Source organism: Nilaparvata lugens, chromosome X (genome assembly GCF_014356525.2).
Source record: "Nilaparvata lugens isolate BPH chromosome X, ASM1435652v1, whole genome shotgun sequence".
Taxonomy (NCBI): domain Eukaryota; kingdom Metazoa; phylum Arthropoda; class Insecta; order Hemiptera; family Delphacidae; genus Nilaparvata; species Nilaparvata lugens.
The window spans coordinates 42700150-42722748 of NC_052518.1; the positions used below are offsets into that span (position 1 = coordinate 42700150).

Consider the following 22599-nt stretch of genomic DNA (forward strand, 5'->3'; position numbering starts at 1 on the left):
GTTTAACTTCTACAATTAAAGCTATTCTTGTGAAGAACGCATCTGATAAAAACACATATCATTTAGCTGGTTTTGATAGAGCAGGATATGAGCTAACAGATAATAAATTCACTTTCTGTGTGCCGTTGAAATTAATCCTTCCATTTTTTGAAGATTTTCAAAGAATAATTTTAAACTTGAAACAAGAGCTTGTATTATTGAGGTCGCCCTCAGACCTCAATTGCGTCGAGTCTGCAACCGGTACAGAGGTTAGTGTAAAAATTACTAAGCTCCAATGGCGGATGCCCTACATTACTTTAGAAGATCATGTGCGATTGAAATTTTTGAGACTGCTCGATGCCGACACTCCACTGAAATTAAGTTTCCGCCATTGGGAAATTTGTGAATTACCAAATTTGCAAAATTCACTTGTTCATTCTTGGTCAGTACGCACAACATCGAATTTTGATACTCCAAAATATATTATAATTGCATTTCAAACTGATCGAAAGAATAAAATTAAAAAATCAATATCTAATTTTGACAGCTGTAATATTTACAATGTTAAAGTATATTTGAATAGTGAGTATTATCCATACGAAAATCTGCTAGGTAAGAAGGAAGTTTTATACCGGATGTTCCTGGATTTCGCACCCTCGTATTATAATCATTCAATCAATAGCGAACTCGGAACAGAAATCGATTTTAAAACGTTTTGTGAATCAACACCGCTGATTGTTGTAGATTGTTCACACCAACCAAGTCATTTGAAATCATCGACAGATGTTCGTATTGAAATGGAATTTAATAGTGCAGTACCTGCAAATACTTCCGCGTATTGCGTTTTAATTAGCGATCGTGTGATGGAGTACACGCCACTCACGAGCATGGTGAAAGAAGTTCAGTAATTTGTTGATAGAGTGCATCACTGCAGGTTATATAAGGTGTGTACTGCACCAAATGTAAGCCATTATCAGTTTTACCTTTGAACAGGAATCATGTCCTATTCTTTGTGTTCTGATATTTTGGTGGACAAGCCACAAACTCGCTCTATCCAGTGTGATCTTGATTCTGATATTTTGGACAAAGCTCAGTCGTCGCTACTTTACGATATTGAATCAACAAATTTCTATTATGAACCAAGGAGAAGCAGTACACCAATCCAGAAGTCGGGAGAGGAGGAGGAGGAGGGGGCGCCAGAGGTGGAGGAACAGAAACGTGAAGAGGAACAGAAAGGAGTGCAAAAGCAGACACCTACGAAAATTGCTACGGTTGATCTTCACTGGTTTAAACAAACTTGTAATCAAATTATTGTAAAGGAACTTGCTATTGTCGATGAGAGCAATAATTATGTTGTATTTCATTTCAAATCACCATTTCCAAAGATGGAATTGACTACAAAATTGTTTAACGACGTAACATGGCTGGAACGTAACTATCATAAAATAAAATGGAGCGATGGAGATTTGGAATGGAATGAGACAATTATCCGTGAATACCTCGCAGGTTATGAAAAAATTTTTACAAAAGGAACTGAGAAAGCAAAGTTTTTGAGAAGATTGCATTCTAACGTACAATGCATACCGGAGGACTTTCTCAAGCCCGATTTCAGCTTTTTCACCACTTCGTGGTGTTATGATGCATGTAAGATACATAAGTATAGACCCGATGGAAGGTGTGCGTTGTACAGTGCACAACATTATAATTCTCTGCTGTTTAAAAATATGTATCAAACAAATAATTTCTTGTGCGAGAATACACGTATGAAAAGTATGAAATTGGCGCCTATGTATACGAATGCTCAGAAAAGAAACTTTGCACGATATGGATTCTTCTACAACGGAAAGGAATTACAGTGTGTTTATTGCTTGCATGCACTGAGACTGCATAAAGCTCGCACGTGTTGTCTGTCTACAATTATTAATGAAGAAAGACCGTTTAATTATTCTATAATAGTGCCAGCCTACACATAGTTTTACTACTCGACAACGATGGATCCGGCGAAGTGGTTAGCTGCTGACAACGAATTGGAAGTGAGGTTAAAAAACTGCATAGACTGGTATGATGAGTGTGAAAGTGCAATTCAGAAATCATCTAGTGAAAATTATAGTTTGGCGAAACAATTAAAGGCTATTTTTCTAAGCACAGTTAATTTGAACGATATAAGAGACTATTTGTGCTATTACCGTCCATACAATTTGTCTGTAGATAAATTGATTAAAATTGAAGATGAAGTTATGATGTATTGTTGTAGTGAAATTTTTTAATTCAGATATTTCCTCGAACATTTTGGTTTAGTATCAGTGTAGACTTGATTGAGTGAGGACGCGAGAAACGCCCCCCTCAGACACAACTGTTACAGCTTGACCTTATCAAGAGATACGCCCCCTCAGAGCCAACTCTGTTACAGCTAAGTGCACATTCCTTCCTTATCAATTTTATTGTTCATAACATAATCGAGGTCATGCAGTGTTTTAGCTTTGCTAAATTCAAAAAATTATCTCGCCTCTTGATGTCAATTTCATTCAATGAATTTGATTCTATTGCAAAAAATATTAAATTTGGAGGGGGGAGGGGGAGGGGGAGGGGGAGGGGGAGGGGGAGGGGGAGGGGGAGGGGGAGGGGGAGGGGGAGGGGGAGGGGGAGGGGGAGGGGGAGGGGGAGGGGGAGGGGGAGGGGGAGGGGGAGGGGGAGGGGGAGGGGGAGGGGGAGGGGGAGGGGGAGGGGGAGGGGGAGGGGGAGGGGGAGGGGGAGGGGGAGGGGGAGGGGGAGGGGGAGGGGGAGGGGGAGGGGGAGGGGGAGGGGGAGGGGGAGGGGGAGGGGGAGGGGGAGGGGGAGGGGGAGGGGGAGGGGGAGGGGGAGGGGGAGGGGGAGGGGGAGGGGGAGGGGGAGGGGGAGGGGGAGGGGGAGGGGGAGGGGGAGGGGGAGGGGGAGGGGGAGGGGGAGGGGGAGGGGGAGGGGGAGGGGGAGGGGGAGGGGGAGGGGGAGGGGGAGGGGGAGGGGGAGGGGGAGGGGGAGGGGGAGGGGGAGGGGGAGGGGGAGGGGGAGGGGGAGGGGGAGGGGGAGGGGGAGGGGGAGGGGGAGGGGGAGGGGGAGGGGGAGGGGGAGGGGGAGGGGGAGGGGGAGGGGGAGGGGGAGGGGGAGGGGGAGGGGGAGGGGGAGGGGGAGGGGGAGGGGGAGGGGGAGGGGGAGGGGGAGGGGGAGGGGGAGGGGGAGGGGGAGGGGGAGGGGGAGGGGGAGGGGGAGGGGGAGGGGGAGGGGGAGGGGGAGGGGGAGGGGGAGGGGGAGGGGGAGGGGGAGGGGGAGGGGGAGGGGGAGGGGGAGGGGGAGGGGGAGGGGGAGGGGGAGGGGGAGGGGGAGGGGGAGGGGGAGGGGGAGGGGGAGGGGGAGGGGGAGGGGGAGGGGGAGGGGGAGGGGGAGGGGGAGGGGGAGGGGGAGGGGGAGGGGGAGGGGGAGGGGGAGGGGGAGGGGGAGGGGGAGGGGGAGGGGGAGGGGGAGGGGGAGGGGGAGGGGGAGGGGGAGGGGGAGGGGGAGGGGGAGGGGGAGGGGGAGGGGGAGGGGGAGGGGGAGGGGGAGGGGGAGGGGGAGGGGGAGGGGGAGGGGGAGGGGGAGGGGGAGGGGGAGGGGGAGGGGGAGGGGGAGGGGGAGGGGGAGGGGGAGGGGGAGGGGGAGGGGGAGGGGGAGGGGGAGGGGGAGGGGGAGGGGGAGGGGGAGGGGGAGGGGGAGGGGGAGGGGGAGGGGGAGGGGGAGGGGGAGGGGGAGGGGGAGGGGGAGGGGGAGGGGGAGGGGGAGGGGGAGGGGGAGGGGGATTTGCGCAAAAATTTTTCCTTATTTCTCGGGGATTGCGCAAAAAAACCGGTCTGAACTCTCTATATTAGGCTACTCGTGTTCACGTGATTGTGATCTAGTTGTCTTTCTCATCCCGTTATCATGACTTTGCCTCACTTATCTGTTGCCTCCGTTCTCTGTTCTAATTCTTCCCAATTGGTAGGGTTTACCTCTTTGTCAAAAGTACATGATAACATTATTCACTTTTCTATTAGAATGATCATTTTTGACTATTTATTTTTTTATTATTATTATCATATTATATTGGTATATGTTTATGTATGTTTTTTAGGGCGATCTTCTCATTTTTCTGTGTCACAATGGAAATAAGTTACCGCTCATAGCTATATTTATCAGCATGCAGTTCATTGCCTTATATGATATGTATGTGTATAATTATATATATATATATATATATATATATATATATATATATATATATATATATATATATATATATATTCTCTAATTCTCCAGCCAATTACAGTATTTTTGATTGAGTTATCAGCCTCCTGCTTCTTTTTTCTCTTCAATATTCGCTATTCCTGTAGTACTTGTATTTGATTAACTATATTAGTATGCTTATATCAATGGAGCCAAACCGCCTAGGACATCTGATATAGCATTATCTTATTGTTTCATAGTGCTTGACTTCTTCACTTGATTTTTTTCCATTTTCTTCTACCTCTTATGATTTCTATATTTCTTTCTTTGTGTGTGTGTGTCAGTATGAATGAGGTAAGTGTCTTTTTTGTGACTTCTCGTTGTTTCGCCGTTTCACCCCTCCCTTCTGCCTTCCTGCTTTGTCACAACCACCCTGTCCTTACAGCAGGATGATGGCGCAGCTGCGTTGAGTGTCGGCTATTCCCTCAAGCGGGCTGTCTCTCTTTTTCCTGATGGTCTTAAATGCACAATCCCTTCTCTGCCATATAGATGAATTTGGGCACACTTTCAAGGGCAAAGATTGTGACATTATTCTTATATCCAAAACCTAGATAAAAACGACAATCCCTAGTAGACTTGTTGCACTCTAGGATTATGTGCTCATTTGAAATGACCAGTTACACAAGAATGGGGAAGGGGTTGCCGCATTTGTCAAGCATTCTCTGCTGCCTGTTCATAAGTTTTCCTCTGATACCTCCTGTGCAGCAAGACCTGAATACATGTTTATTGAGGTTAAGTTCAATGGAGTTAAAATTTTAATAGCAATTTGCTACAGGCCGCCTCATATTGGGTATATGTCAGAGTTTGAGGAAGCACTACTTGAGCTGATGGTGCCCTATGAACATGTGGCTATCATGGGTGACTTCAATACTAACTTACTTGGACCTGATACTCATGACAAAATACAACTGACCACTATGTTTCTTGCAAATGTTATGACCTTGCTGCCTCTCCAAGCTATGCACCATACATCCACTTCTAACACATTGCTTGAACTTATTGCAGTTGCTGATAAAAGAGCAGCTGTATGCCATGGGCAGATCCCTTTTCCAGGCCTTTCTGCACATGAAATGATATTCCTTGTTCATAATATCAAGAGGCCTAAGCTTAAACCTGAAATAGTCACTTATAGAGATCATAAGAATATTAACTACCACAACTTGTTCAATGATGCAATTAACCTAGACTGGCTACACATATTCCGTACTAACAATGTTAATGTTATGTTGAACATTTTGAATCACAATATAATCTCTCTTTTTGAAAAACATGTTCCTTTGAAAAAATGCAGAATAACCAGGGATCCTGCTCCATGGCTCACTGATGAGATACACCAGCTGATGAGGGATCGAGATCATTGGTGCAAAAAAGCAAGAGCATCAAAAAGCCCCAATGATTTCAATCATTATAAGCGTTTGAGAAACTCTTGCAAGCAAACAATAAGAATTTCTAAAGCTACATTTTACTTGAACTTGGATCTCCTCAAAGCGATCATCAACTCCATCTCTGTGGCGTGCTCTGAGGGAGATTGGCAAGAAGAGGCAGGTACTGACTGTTGCTCACTCGCTGGATGATCTCAATGATTTCTTCACTGGCATCCCTGTAAGTTTGGACCAAGCTCGTGCTCACTCTGACTCTCTGCCTGATTGTCATTCCAATGAGGATTTCTACTTCTTCAATGTCATGGAGCAAGAGGTCTTCTTGGCTGTTCATAGAGTAAAGAGTAATGCTGTTGGTGCAGATGGTATCCCAATCAAATTTTTCAAAATTATCCTCCCTCTCATCCTTTCTTTCCACACTCATTTAATCAATACTTCACTTCTAACGTCGGTTTTTCCTAATGACTGGAAGTCAACCTTAGTAATTCCCTTGAACAAGATCCCTAACCCTCTCTCTCCATCTGATTACAGGCCTATTAGCTTATTGTTCGTCTTGTCCAATGTTCTAAAATCATTGTTCACTCCCAATTGAGCACATTTGTCCATGGCTCTGGATTGATTGGTGACTTTCAATCGGGGTTCCACAGCAGTCATAGCACTACCTCTGCACTCCTGAGAGTCACTGACGACATCCATAGGGTCATGGATAATAGAGAGCTAACAGCTCTATTCCTAATAGACTTCAGCAAGGCATTCAACAGTATTTTCCATCCCACTCCACAAACTCAGAAACTTAGGTTTTTTCAACTCCACTGTGGCATGGGTGAGGTCCTATCTTCGGGGTAAGTGTCAGTGTGTGAGAGTTGGGGATGCCTCTTCACGGTGGTGTGGAGTGAACAGAGGAGTTCCTCAGGGTTCTGTATTGAATTGAATTGAATTGAATGACTGCCTTTATTTTCCTAGAGAGCGAAGTTAGAGCGCAGTCGGCCCTCTTAACTCTCTATTACAGGATAACAATACAAAAAAATACAAATAATATGATAGTGAAAAAAAAAATATTCCAAACAATATGAAAAAACAAGAAATATATATTTATTTGAAATAATAGCAAATTTAAAATAATTGAAAAGAGGAGGAAATATATTAACTTGGAAAAAAATGTATATAAGAATACTGAATAACAGTAGTGATACTTCATCACTGTAGTGAACAAAAAAAGAGATCCTAATGTATACAAAATACAAAAACGACAACTAGAGTGTTTGCTATACATTCCAGTCCTACGTATTATTATAAATCTTGAAGTGAATAAGTTAATTACAACTATATTTAATTGATTGTAAGAAAAAGACCATCAAAAAGCCAATTTCCAAATTCTACATTCACACACACACACACACACATACACACACACACACACACACACACACACACACACACACACACACACACACACACACACACACACACACACACACACACACAACACACACACACACACACACACACACACACACACACACACATACTTGAACAAGGTAACAAACGGGGAGGTGAGAAATGAACATACATTGCGGGGAGGCTGATTTACACACATTTACACACATGTTGGAGACTTAATTTTTTTTTTAGAAAGTATATTAATATGTGTTCAATACAGTTGTAACTTTTTTTTCCTGTTAACTTGAAAAAAAAATTACGCATTAAACCTACAAAAAGGGGAGAAATGTGTGTACACTTTCACTGAACAAACCGAGGAGAAATGTGTGTACACTTCCACTGCACAAAGCGGGGAGAAATGGTGTGTACACTTCAAACCCACATTCCGAGGAGGAATTGTGTGTTTAGTTTAACTTACAAAGCGGGGACAAAACCGGTTCTTAACACAAGTTCTGGCTGCAACACTTATTTCGATATTTACTATTCTATTTGATCATAGAATACAATATCGTATGGGTCTTCGAAAGCCAGTTACATGCACGTTGATTTTTGTACGATTGTTTTTTGCCATCCTTATGAATTCGAATAAGTGCAACTTGTCAAACATCATCTGTTTGATCTAATAGAATTTTATAAGGACGGTAAAAAATCGATGTGTATGTAACTGGCTTTTACTAAACAGGCTTCACGAATTACAATACGATAATAGGATAGTTGATACAATACATGGTTTTAATTCAGATTCATTCATTGATAGAAATAAAAGGAGATTCCGGTGTTGATAGCATCGAAGTCGCCAGGCTGGTCTGGATCATTTATGAATTTCTCAGTATGCAGTATCCACTCAGCAGCTCTCATACAAACACAAACATTAGTTTCGTTTTACTTGGAATAGTAAGACATTATTTCATTATGTCCATTATTACAATAGATCAATTCAGATCCAGTTAGCTGTTAGAGTAATATAATGTAATTACATTCTATACTCACTGTTCAGATCAGCACAATGTTTATAGCCTACTGTATGCAGTGAGTATAGAATGTTACATTCTATATTCACTGACTGCATATTTATACTGTGTAATAGATTTTATTGATTGTTGCAAAGATTTTAAGTCAATGATTCAACAGGAAATCCATGGTAATATTCAACGATTTCAACCTAATGAATTAGATTGTTGTATGACAAAATTGAAATCCCGACAACGTAAATAATTCAGTGAAGTTAACTGTACAAGGTTACTTTTTCTCGTATTTTATTGAGTGATAATGGGTGATGATTTCTGATTCCATATTTGGATTCAACCTTTTGAAGTTTGAAACTTTCAAAGCTGGAATTTTTTTTTTAAACTAGAACTTTTAGGGCCGGTTTCCGAGCTCAGGATTTAGCTAAGTCCCAGACTCTAAACAGCAATAGTCAGAAAATTGGCTTTCCAAAAGGTCAGCTTTTATAATAGAAGTCTTAGTTTTTATTTTCTCATTTCTATAATTGGAAACGTTTTTCCTTGACGGAATTAGACATTCCTGAATAATTCAAAATAGCTGAAACTTTACACTATTTTCTCTTTATTTTATTTTGTGTTCAATTTTCTAGTTTTTCGAGATTTAATTCAAACGTGACTATGACAATGACTGCGACTACGCCCCGTCTTGGAAAACCAAATTTCTGACTCCAGCTGTTTAAAGTCTTGGACTCAGCTAAATCCCGAGCTCGGAAACCGGCCCCTAATGTTTTAAAATGTTCATGTTTGAACTTTTCAAGAGTGTTTAAAAGCTTCTAAAAACCTTTACCTGTGAGGCAGAAGTATTATTATCTTAGTAGGTACATTTTTACTAAACATAACTTTATGATAATGTAAAAGCTATATTAAAAACTGCTGTAACTCCCTTGTTTTTGGGTATTTTCGAAAATGGGACTTACGCTTTAAAAAATTTGGGGTCGCTGAATCCAAATCCGAATACTTTGAGAAAAGTAATGAGTCATACTCTGAGCAAACGCGTCTGAAATTTGAGATCCCCTTGTGAAAGCCTTCGAGCTGCGAAATATGAAATGATCTGAAATATGATCTTCAGGATACGGGATTCTGCCGTGTGAAACTAGCCTAAGAAAAACACGACGGCCTTGTTCACTCCCCCCACCATGACTTCTCAGTAGCTTGACCCTAACATTTACATGATCCTAGAAAGTAGTCTACACCTATGTTCACATAAAAATTAAAAATAATGTAGCCTATTTATAAGAATGGATGACTGCAAAAAATACATGAAAATATATATTATAGATAGTTACTGATTAATATCATGTTGATAAAGTATGAATATAAAGTGAAACATCATTCATTTTAATTTTGACTTCGTATTTCTATATAGACTCCTCAACATCGCAATAAATTTAGTCGACACTCCAAATTCACTCAGTTTAAAAAATAAAGCCTCTCTGTTCACACTATCGTAGCCCAAAAAGAAACAGTACAACTTCTTTGTAGGTCTATTCAACGTTTTCATTACTATATTGAATAGAACAAAAATATTATCAGTAGCCGAATAACCTCTCCGAAAGCCACACTGATTCTCTTTAATAATCTTTTCTCTTTCCTCCCACAACTGCAACCTTCTCAGTAAAATAAATGAAAATACTTTAGCGACAGCATTTATAAAAGATATGGCTCTATAATTATTCACTTCATTAGTATCACCTTTTTTATGCAATGGAAATATAATTGAACGTGGAAACCCTGTTGGTATCTGTCCACCTCTGACGATGGCATTGGAAAAAGTCAAAATAATCTCTTTGTAATTTTTTGACGCATTCTTGTAAGACTCAGCAGGAACTCTGTTATCACCTGGAGCCTTATTGTTGCGCATTGTCTTGAAGGCACTTTCCAATTCATTCATATCTATGTCTTTGTCAAGAGTTTGATCTTCAACATTCCTCGCCGCATAATATGTGACTACCCCGCAAACTGATCCAAACACTCGTCTGAAGTGTTCAACCCAATCCTCAGCACTCACAGTTCCCGAAATCTTGAACTCTCTACACTTGAATTTCTTTATCAGAGCCCACAAATCACTGGAATCCTTGACTCTTCTGAATTGTTCTTTTATATCGCTGTAATACGCTTGCCTTTTACTCTTTCATATAATTTTCTCTCACCTGCTCCGAATTTGATTTTCTAAACACATTCAATAGGCTGAACACTCGCTTTCTCATAACCGCACACTCTTTGTCGAACCACTTTTCTCTCCATCCTTCTCTCTTTCTATCAGGTTGGGGCACATAATTTGCAGCTCTATATACAAGATTATTTAATACTTCATAAGTCTCTTCACTACTCTCGGGAAGACCATTTATTTCTCTACAAGCATTGGTGAGTTTAGATATATATTCATTCTTCCTCGCTTCCTTCCATTTCAACTTCGGTAATAGTGGTAAAATTGTGCTGTCTCTTTCTAGAGTATCAACCGTGATTAGCGTAGCTTCAATTGGGAAATGATCAGATAAAAATTCTGGCACAATAGAAAATTTTCCAACTATTTGCGCTAATTCGACAGCCATGCAACATAGATCTATTACGGAAGCCCCTCTGCCTATAAAAGTAAAGTCTCCCCACCTATCTCCACTTATCCTTCTATTCATAATGATGAAATTAAAAACCTCACAGAACTCCAATATTTTCTTACCTTTCATATTAATCACCTCATCCTTTGACTCTTGCTTATTACTCAGTGCATTTCCCAATTCTATTACATCTGTTAATTCCGACATGTCCTGTCCATTTCCTATTCTACCGTTAAAATCTCCAATTAAAATCATATTATTTCTATTATGCTCTTGCACTATCATAAACTTCCATAATGTATTGAATTCTCTCTCCCATTCCATGTCTCCTCCACCACTCAGGTAAATTCGAACTATATAATATTCATCCCGTTGTCCTGCATTCATGTGAATAACTTTCCTCTCAAGCGCATCGATTACCTTACAAAAACTCTCTATTCTTTTACTAATTTCTATTAACTTTCCTCCCTTTGCTCTACCTCAGTTTAATTCTCCAACTGCGAATTCCCAGTATAAATTGTAATCTGGAAAACAGTTTTCAAAATACAATTGCTTTCCTCTTTCAACAAACGTCTCCAATAGTACAAAAACATCATAATTACAAATAAAATTATATACTTGAACAATCTTACCACTTAATCCAGCCACATTGTACGCTACTATACTCAACTGTCCCTTCTCACACGGACTGACGGCGTTATCTCAGCGGTTGCGGTCTTCGTCCTCGCCGCCTCACTCCTCCTCATCACACATGCTCCCGCTCACGGCCCGCATCACACTCTCATCGAACATGCTCCCGATCTTCTGCAGCCCATCCTCTCCCTCCGAGACCAGTCCATTCTCCTCATCCAGCGTGAAAACCCGACTATTCACGATTAAACGATCCACTTCAACCGATACTCTCCTCTCACTCCCGGAACTTGTTTCTTCAACTCGCCAAGCACCCGGAAAAGCTTTGATCGTCGTTTTCTTGTGTCGAAAGCAAAGTCTTTATGAATCACAAACTGTGTACCCTTCAGCTTCCTACTGTTTCTCGTGATGAAATGGATGTCCTGATCGTCCGGAAAATGCGCAATGATTGGCCCGTTATCTATTTTCTTGCCCAATGCATGTGCTCGATTAACCCAGGTACCTGCTCGTGCCCCCAAATGACTCACACAAAAGCCTTTGACAGTTCTCACGTAATCCACTGTTGCACATTCATATTTCAGCCCGCGAAAAATTATATTGTTCCTTCTCGATCTATTTTCAAAATTTTCCATCTTCCTGATTATGAGATTATTCTGAATTTTTTGAGCAACAATTTGATTTCTTAACTGTTAATTCTCGACAGAGAGTTTATTCACTTTTTCAATTAGACCATTTAAATCCACCTTTGAAGCTAGCAGCGCGAGTTTTTCATCCATAGCCTTACTAAACCGCTTTTCAAAACGGTCAAATAGTGATTCAATAAAGTCACTATCGTCCGGTGAAAAGTATTGTTAGATACTGTTCTTATTCATTCAGCTTCGAATATTTCGATTCACTTGAGAACAATTTCACAAATAAAAAACAAATTGATAATTCAATTTATTACGAAAGAACTTTTAGCTCTAGGTCTCTTTTTAGCACTACCGTCTGGTGGATACTGTTTTTATTAATTTAAACTTTGAATATTTCGATTCACTTGAAAACAATTTCACAAATAAATAACAAATTGATAATTCAATTTATTACGAAAGAACGTTTTAGGTTAAACATGCACTAAATGAACCGATTAAGCACGACCCGTCCGGAAACTTGAGATAAGAGAGCAAAACAATTCTGCGACCGCTCCGTTCAACAGCTCACTATCAACTCCTAATTTGAGAACATACGATTTGAAATCGAAAAGTTGTCAGTTGTAATTGGGGAATGATTTTAAAAAACCAATACTTTTATTTTCCATAACTGTACTCATAAAAAATAATATGATAATATATTTTATATTCAAATGAAACGTTTAGTTTTTAAATAAAAAATATTTTTGAGCCCCAAAATCCATTGGAGAGTTACCGAATTGCTTGATCAAGAGATTCAATTGATTGATGATAAAGTTCAATTGCGCCGTGAACATAGAGAATTTGATCTTCATCAAGTTCAAATGTTTGGAGACAAAAGTCGTGTTGCCAATACATACATAGAAATGATTCTCATTAATCATTCGTGAACAGTACTGGGGAAATAATATTTCACAATTGAAAATAATAATTTCACACATACAAAGCCTATGGAATACTGTGTACGTAGTACAGTATCCTTTTCTGCTCAAATCAAACCTGTACTGTAGGCTACAGAAGAGTCACGACATGTCAATTGGAAAATTTTCTCATTTTCAAATGTCTGCTCATGATATGATATCTTCTCATTTACATTTGACGATTTCTCAAATACAATTCACTACTCTCAATTACATGTGTGATGACTTCCTAAATACAATTGACTATTCTCATTTAGGCTACATCTGACATTCTCTCAATTACAAGTGACTATTCTCAAATACAATTGATACTTTCTCAAATTAACTTTTTACTTTCTCAAATAAAATTGGAAAAGGTGTTGTGACTACTATTTTTTTTTTTTTTTTTTAACAGGGTATGATTACTAAATCTTTTCTCCGGAACAACGTTTTTCACAAAAAGTGAGCATGCCGTACACAAGTAAAATATTCAATCCAAGGTTTACAAGAGAGTTTTTGCAAGGATTGACAGACACAGAAGAAAATGTCAATATGGAGAGAAACTAAGAGACAAATTTCATTTTATCATAGGCTATCCTGATCTTGAGATACAATGTTAGGTTAGCAAAGTTTGAGGCATCCGCTTCTCTAAAACAGTAAGTGAATTCTCAGTGAAGCCTGTTCAAGAATATAAACTTACTGACGTGCTATTCTTGAATCTTAACAAGCCTCCCATTCGCATCATTCTAGCAATAACCCAAATTCAATGCGGAAAATTCTCGGGAAATTGTGTTACCAAGTCACCATTGATTGTGATGAACCTAATTGGCGTTGAATTGTAGAGGATTTTATTCTCTTGGAAACAGTTCTGGATTTTTTCACTATGAAAGGTTTTTGAGTTATATGGCGAAAAAATCAGGTATTTTTAACACTGTAAGGTTAGCAGAGGGTATTTTTTTGTGAAGAATCATTTTCAGACTATTTGTACCAAATAACTAAAAAATCAGTACCACAATACATTCTGGCAGCATGTTTCCTCGCTCCCTTCTCATGTCTCAAGTGAATGAACAGAAAAATAAACTATGAATTCGCTAAGCTGTGACTCAATGAGTCTGAACGAAAAAGGAGATGAGTTGCTGATTCATAAAATCACGGCAAGCCCCATAGCAAACCAGTTACTTCGAACAGTGAAGGAGACAATGGAGATATGCAGGGATATGCAAGTACCCCGCATTGTATGCTCAATCCGTAAATGAGTTTTGTGTAAGTGTGTATTAGCGATCGTAGCACAACGTGGTGGCAATTTTGGAAACTGGAGTGTATCCCAATTAGGTGGAGTACTAACGAAATGGGGAGATTTTTTTTTATTACGTTTTTACATGATTTTAAGCATGTAGAAGTGATTTTTACTAAAATTGAGCAGTGACACTACGGGGTCTCCCCTTAGTGTACACACCTCCCCTTAATGTGCTGTGTATACTTGATTGTCTCCCCGTATTATACCTTGTTCCAACACACACACACACACACACACACACACACACACACACACACACACACACACACACACAAACACACACACACACACACAACACACACACACACACACACACACAAACACACACACAAACACAAACACACACACACACACACACACACACACACACACCACACACACACACACACACACACACACACACACACACACACACACACACACACACACACACACACACACTCCAACTGTTGGTCATTTATTGTCACATAGGTCCATTGGCATAGTCATAATTAGAGAAAGAGAGAGTGAAAGGGGAATTCCCAAAATAGCTTAGAGACCTCCTCTTGGGTGGGGGAGGAGAGGAAGAATAATAATAATAATATTTTATTTTCAACAAAAGTATAACAAAGACAATGTAATACAGTTGAAAAACGTCACAGATAAATAACAGAATAACATTAAATATCAATCTGCAAAAAAATTTTGTCCCCTATAAGTAGGTGTTTTCTCAAATACACTCAGCCTTTGTCTCTCAACTGAAATGTTATTCCTCCCTCTAGTGTTATAGCTATGAATATCCAAGTTAACTTGGAATGAATTCAGCCTATCCTTCACAATCATGTAATATCGATTTGAAAATGTACAATGATGGAACAGTTGAAATACTTAGGCTACTGAAAGACTCCCGACATGTCTGTGGAAATTTGAGCCCCTCCAGGTATCTTATTGTGGACCTTTGCAAAACAAAAATTCTTTGAATGTTTTGCTTCGAGGTACCCACCCATAATTCAATGCCATAAGCAATGTGGGATTCAATCAGTGCATAGTAGACACTTTTTGCTGTTGTTTTAGGCACCCATTTAACAATATTTCTAAATGCAAAAAGTTTCCTACTCAATTTCAATGATATCTAGTTCACATGATCCCCCTTATTAAGCCTGGAATCCATCGACAAACCTAACATGTTCACAACAGTACAACTTTCAATGTTCGTTTCACCAAGTTTTATGGTGGGGTGAAAAGGATGATACTTATAATCAAAGCTGATGACATGACTTTTGTTTGAATTTATAGTGAGGTCTGAATCATTAAAGAACTGCACAACCCCATTTGCCATGTTATTTCCATGTTATTCTCCTTATTTGTCATGTTGTTCTCCAAGTCTATGAGATCTAATCTCTTAAATAGCAAGGTACAATCATTGGCATAGAGAGTAATTTTATCAGTGACAAGAACATTGAATTGAATATCATTTATATATAATATGGAGAGTAATGGGCCTAAAATGGAGCCTTGTGGTACGCCTCGTGTCAATGGTAACTTGGCTGAGTTTACTAACCCATACATGTGTACTGGAACCTGTTGCTCATGTATGATGCTATCAATCCATTCGCCACTCCTCTGATTCCGAGCTTTGATAACTTGCATGAAAGAATATCGATATTGACACTATTAAAGGCTCTTAACAAGTCCTATAGGAGCGCAGTTACATAATCACCAGCATCAATCCCTTTCACAATTGACTCAAAAAAATTTACCGCTGCAGTGATTGTTGACTTTCCCAACTCATCCATCATAGACTTGAAATTTTCAAAAAATAAATTAGCATCAACATTTGGCGAACAGTAAACTCCTACAATAACAAAAATCCTGTTTCTCAACCTGAACCTTATCCCACATGCTTCAATATTTCCCTCACTACAGAATTGCTCCACATCCAAAGCTCTCGAACGATCATTGACCAGATTGACCTGTTCAGTCACATAAATGGCCACACCACCTTTAATCATGTGATCTCTACAGTAATTAGTTGAAAGAAACATATTATTCAAAACAATACAATCGATTTCATACTTTCTAAGACCATGCTCTGTTATTGCCAATACATCTGGGTTTTCATCCTCAATTAAATCATTAACAAAATTTATCTTGTTAGCAATACAATCTACAATTTGGTGAATTACTTCGGAACATGACTTTAGAGAGCCTACTGAAGCATCATCACAGTGATAAATGCGAGATTCATCTTAAAAAAAAAAAAATCGTTTATCTATCCTCAATAATAATAACATCAACAGAAAATCAGAAACATAGAAATAGAATTATATTAGAATGATGAATTACAGTATAAAATTAAATTATACAATGAATATAAGGAAGGTCCCCGTAAGGTTAAAGAACCTGTGTGCAGGGGCCAAGTGTTAAAAATCTAGATATTTTAAATTTCAGGATAAAAGATAAACTAATTAATAAAAAATATTAAACTAATTACAGTGAAAGGAAAAATAGAAAAATAATAACTGATAGAACAATATTAAACTTCTTAAACTTAGAGCAAAAAAAATACTTAACTTAAAAAGAAAAAAGAGAGGAAAAGGAAGAAGGAAAAGAGAGAACAGAAAGGACAGGAAAGAAAGAAGAGGGATACCTAATAGAATTAAATTAATCTATTTCTCAAGAGAAAAAAATGGATAAAATTGGCTTAGTTTTAGTAGCAGATATTTAAAAACTAATGTCATTCGAAGATAACCATTCATTTATATCTCTTACCAGCTTTTTACTCAATTTATTGGTGATGAAATGATGAGGGATTTTATTAATGAGTTTAGATGCAATGTATGAAAGTTGTTTTCTGCAAATGGACAAATTAGTGTCAGCAACCTGAAAAGTTATGGATGAGGGACGAAGATTATAAGTAGATTCACACAAATTGAATAGATCTTTATGTTTATTTATATAAGTTATGAGAAGTTTGATATATAGCTGTCTTACTGTTAGAACCTTGAATTCAAGAAAAAGATTTTCACTTGGATAGCGTCTAGGTTTTCCTAGTATGGCTTTGATTAGGGTTTTTTGAATAACAAAAATTGTATCTATATGATTAGAATAAGATCCACCCCATATTCTTATCCCATATCCCAGGTAAGATTGTATATAAGCAAAATATATAAGCTTTGAAACCTCTTTGTCACTAACTTGGCTGATATTGCGAAATTTACTTATCCAATGTTTAAGTTTATTACAAGTGGTGTTTATGTGAACATCCCATCATAAATGTTGGTCAACAATTATGCCAAGATATTTAACATGTTTCTGTTTTTTCAACTTGGAGCAAGAACATTTAGTGTCTGGATGTTGTTGATGTTGGTCATGTATAATGATGTTGTCAAGAGCATGTGGCTGACCAGCAGCAGTTGGTGAGAATGTCATAGAGTTACTTTTATTTATATTCAAGGTTAAGATATGATTATCAAGCAAGGATTTTATAATTTTAAGACCAGTTTCTGATTTATCCTTGGCCTCCTCCCATGTAGTTCCAGTGAATAACAATGACGTGTCATCCGCAAAGGAGATTGTCACACAATTCTCTATTTCTAGTTTGATAAGATCGTTGATGTATACAAGAAAAAGAATTGGTGATAGTACTGTACCCTGCGGTAGGCCGTATTCAGAGAGTTCTTTGCAACTAGTTTTGTTGTCAATTTTGAGGAATTGATGTCTATTGTTTAGATAGCTGGTAAAAGTTTGAGGGGTACTCTACGAATGCCTAGGTTTTCTATTTTTGTTAGAAGTTTAGAATGAGGGACAGTGTCAAAAGCTTTGGCAAGGTCTAAAAATATGGCTATGGTTTTCATATTATTATTAAATTTATTCTGGGTTAGGAGAGAAATTGCATCTATTGTACTTTTATTTGATTGAAAACCAAATTGATGTTTATGAATGATATTATGTTTTTGTAAATAGGTAACTAGACGGGTTTTAATTAATCTTTCAAATATTTTAGAAAAACTGCTCAACATACTGATAGGACGGTAATTTGATGGATTTGAAGGGTCACCCGATTTATGTAAGGATACAATATTTGCTAATTTCAAACTATCTGGAAAATGACCCTCCAAAAAACAACGATTTATTATTATTGTCAAAGGTCTGACAATAAATGGCCAAATAATTATCAAGCATTTATTATTAATTCTGTCCACACCTGGAGCTGCGTTAGTTTTCAAAGATTTCAAAGTGGTGGAGACTTCCTCTTCATTTGTGGGTGTTAGGAAAAACGATTCATGGGAATTCTGCAAAAATGAATCTTTGAATTTGTTACCTGCAGTTGAGATGGGATTATTTTTTTTCAAATTTTCAGCATATATTTTTCCGACCTGTGCAAAATGTTGATTAAGTACATCGGCATCAAGTTTTGGAGATTTAGTACTTCTTTTTTTCCCTAACATTTCATTCAGAGTTTCCCAAATTTTTTTAGTATTATTTTTATTTTGATTAATTTTGCTTTTATAGTTATCACATTCAATTTGTTTTAGTAGTTTATTGAGAAAATTTCTATAAGCTATATATTCTTACTTCAATATTGTATTGAAAGGTTGTTTGGTTAGTGTTTTAAACATCCTGTCACGATTTCTAATTGAGTTTATAAGACCACGTGTGATCCAAGGTTTAAGAGGTTGGAATCTATGAGGGATATTTACTCTGACAGTAGCACGTTCAATGTGATCAGATATTTTATTTGTAAAAATGTTCATTAGTTCGTTAACGTGGAAATTAGCTTCTAATAAGTCATCCCACTTTTCAGTTTCTATTGATAATAGCAATTTATTATAGTCTATTTTTGAAAATGAATGATTAGGTTTTACAGTACTAGTAAGGTCTGTGTTTAAATCTATGTGGATGCTGACACAAAAGTGATCGGTAATATTTGTTTTTATTATTGAACTCATTACATTATTGGAATTAAAGTTAGAATTTTTGAAAAATATGTGATCTATACATGATTCTGATCCGTTTTGAATTCTAGTAGGTTTATTTATGAAGGATTTCAAACCATTAAGAGATAAAATTTCGAAATATTCGTTTGCAACTAAATTATTTTTATTTAAATTAATATTTAAGTCACCTGCAAAAATTATGTTGGGTCGGTTTCTAATAGAATGCAAGCAATCATTTAGACCATTGAGAAATATATCTGTATTTGTTGAAGGTGATCTATAGATTGCGATAAGGGTTATCTTTTCCTTTACCTTGGGCACCTGAACGTCCAAAACAATCGAGTTTGATTCTGTTATCTCATAATTCAACTCATTCACTATCAAATCACTTTTGTGAAAAACAGAGATTCCATCACATTTATTTATTTTACCTGGCTTATTAATTACTGTGTATCCATTCAAATTAAAATTAAAGTTGTCATTCTCAACCACCCAAGTTTCACTCAATATAATTATATGAAAATCTACAGAACAAAATCTACAATCAGAATTAATTATCTATAATTATACAGAAAATCTACAATCTACAGAACATCTCCTCCTATACTTTGGATTCATCTTTCTTTTCGTCGAATTTTGACAAGGAATAATAACTAAATTACTGAGGCCAACACCACGATTATGAGAAGTATTGACTAACTGAGACCTTCTATCAGTGTGTGACTGACTCATTCTAATTGGTATTTTATAAGCAATATCTTTCACTAAATCTAGAGTCCTAAAAAACCACAACCTTCCAAAGAGTTCTGTCGTTGTTGTACCCAAACCCCGACACTTCAAAAACTATTAAGAATCTTATCAGCAATAATGTTCTTTCCAATGATGTTCAGATCCATGTAGACCATGTAGACCATGGCGAATATAAAAACGCCTACCTATGCCATACCACAAAGTAGAAGGAATCAGAGAGAACAATCTTACCGGTTATTGTTTCGCCTAATCTGCAGTATCAACGTATACCGGTAGAAAGCGATTGTATAAGCAAATGACGATTCCTGTCTGAGCTGGATTATTGCTGTTGTAGGGCACATAGTGGGAAGTCATTGGCATTCTACACTTCCCTCTCCAACAAACCAGTTCACACCACTCTTTCCCCCCAGCAAAACAATGTGCTGGCAGCATCTTGAGGCCTGCATTTGTGCGTGTGAACGTTGGCTTGAGGCTTGTGCAAGCCAAAAAATCTGGCTTGAGCAAATTCTGTTCTGACAGAAAATTGGCTTGCGGTTAGAGTATTGGAATGAGCATTTAAACACTGTTCAAACTGTTTGCACAATCTGTCGCACCAAAACTACATTTTTGCGCATGCGCACGCAAATCCTAACCTCAAATTAACCTCTAGTTTGACTTATTGACTGTCTCGTGATTTTTATTTATTATTACTGATTATAATTTTCATGCTAAATATTAGTCTATTATTACTAGTTCTCAAGTGTATCATAATTAATAGTGTCTATAATATTGGTGTTTCATAATAATTAATAAATAAGTTCTCATGGCAAATGAAAAAGAGTTTTTGAGTGAGTTCATAGAAGTTTATAAACCGTTTCCTTGTCTTTGTCCATATCACCCATCCTATACTGGGAGTGATATGATATAGATCAAAACTGATATTGAAAGATTGATAGGTTAGTAGCTGAAATTCACAAGCCAACTGCACAAACTGAACTGAGCGTGTGAACGGAGAATTTTATTTCGCTCATTTGTGCAAATTTGGCTTGCACAAGCCAGTTTGAGTAAATGGCTTGAGCGTCTAAACCCGGCTTAATTCTAATCGCTTGCTACTCTCAACTCTCCAGATCGCATGAGCGCTGCATCTCCAATGACAAATTGGATTAATTTTTATTTGTAATCAACAAGAACAAGAAACCAATAAGAAGTGAATCAGTGGTCAGATAAAGTATTGTCCTTTATAAAAATGTAGCATAATCCAAACTTTATTACATTATGTACTTCAATTTAATAATTGAAAAAAATTTAAATCTATCTAGTTTAATCCACAATTACGATTTTGAACTTGAAAATATTGAGAAAGAGCATGGAATAATTTTTATTATGACATGTTCTTGAGGTGCTGAGTAATGCAGTATTATATTCTTCTATTATTGTTATAAAATGATTATAAAAATTATGTCAGCTGCTCATTAACAATAATATTGTTTCAGTTACTTTTTTTACTTCCCTTGCCCTATTACCATAGGTAAGGAAAGTATTGCTTTCCAAAAAAATTTAAGGTACCCTAATTTCATGTTTTCTATACCTTTCAAGGTCCCCTGAGTCCAAAAACATGATTTGTGTGTGTGTGTGTGGTGTGTGTGTGTGTGTGTGTGTGTGTGTGTGTGTGTGTGTGTGGTGTGTGTGTGTGTGTCTGTGTCTGTGAACACAATAACTCCATTCCTAATTAACTGATTAACTTGAAATTTTTAACTTAAGATCCTCATACCATGAGGATCCAACAATAAGAAATTCAATAAAATTTGATTCAAAATGGCAGATAATGGTTAAAAAACCATGTTTTTCAAAAAATCATCAAATTCCACAATTCAAACAAAGGAAAATGTACTTTGAAAACAATTACAATAGTATAATCGTAGTTTTAAATATTTAGCTGCCAATCAGCATTATGTTATTCCCCTAAGACAAAACAGCAGAAATAATTTTTGTTTTTGTTTTTGGTTTTTTAGCAAAGATTATAGTTTGAAATTCGTGTTTTACAGTGATGTAAAATTTACTCCTCTATGTCAACTAGAAATATTTTTATTTTTATTTTTAAAAACCTATTACGTGTCAAATTTTTGAAAAAGAACTTCCATGATTCAAAATTCCATAATAATATTCAACATTATGTACATCTTCATTATAGGTTATCTTTCCAATTTTTTTACAGTTGGTAAACACTGGTATTTCCAAAATTATCAGCTGTTATTGTTTTCAAACAAGGTGATTGAGGCTATTTTCTGAGTTCGGTGTTTTGTTAGAGAACATTTCATCCGTGAGTTTAGACACTATACGTACTAATGATTTTCTTTTTCAATTTGCCGTAAATTTCATTTTTTTCAACTTTGGGGACAGATATCTCAGGAATGGAAAAAGATATCTTCACCAGATTTTGGGACATTATTTCTATTATAAAGTTCTAGTTCCGTACACAAGGAAATTAGGATATATCTTTTACAAACCAAATTATTAATCATTTTATATATATTTTTGATTGTATGAATCTCATTTTTTTTCAAATTATAGAATTTCTTTATTCATCATATCAAAAAAAAAAGCTTGTGTAAGGAACTAGATGAAGGCCTGCTATTCAAAATAAATAAAAAAACAGAGCCCTAGCTCTAAGTTCTTCAGATATCTGTCCCAGAGTTAACATTATGTTGAATAGGCGTTTTGTCTCCCCTCAAGGATGCGGCTTATAAATCAATGAGCAAGGAAAGTTGTGTGAGTGTACCACACCAGATTTTGTTCATTGAATAGCCAAAGATTGTTAACCTTTTTCA

At 37.5% G+C, this 22599-nt stretch overlaps 1 protein-coding gene across 1 annotated transcript in view; it reads left to right on the plus strand.

The window, feature by feature from the left end:
* The window catches only part of LOC120354587, a 31259-nt gene extending 11030 nt beyond the window's left edge, over positions 1 to 20229 (plus strand). Inside the window, exon 3 of the mRNA XM_039441938.1 lies at positions 20127 to 20229. Coding sequence (XP_039297872.1) covers positions 20127 to 20229 — 103 coding nt within the window. The remainder of the gene's footprint in view (positions 1 to 20126) is intronic.
* Positions 20230 to 22599: the final 2370 nt, after the last annotated feature.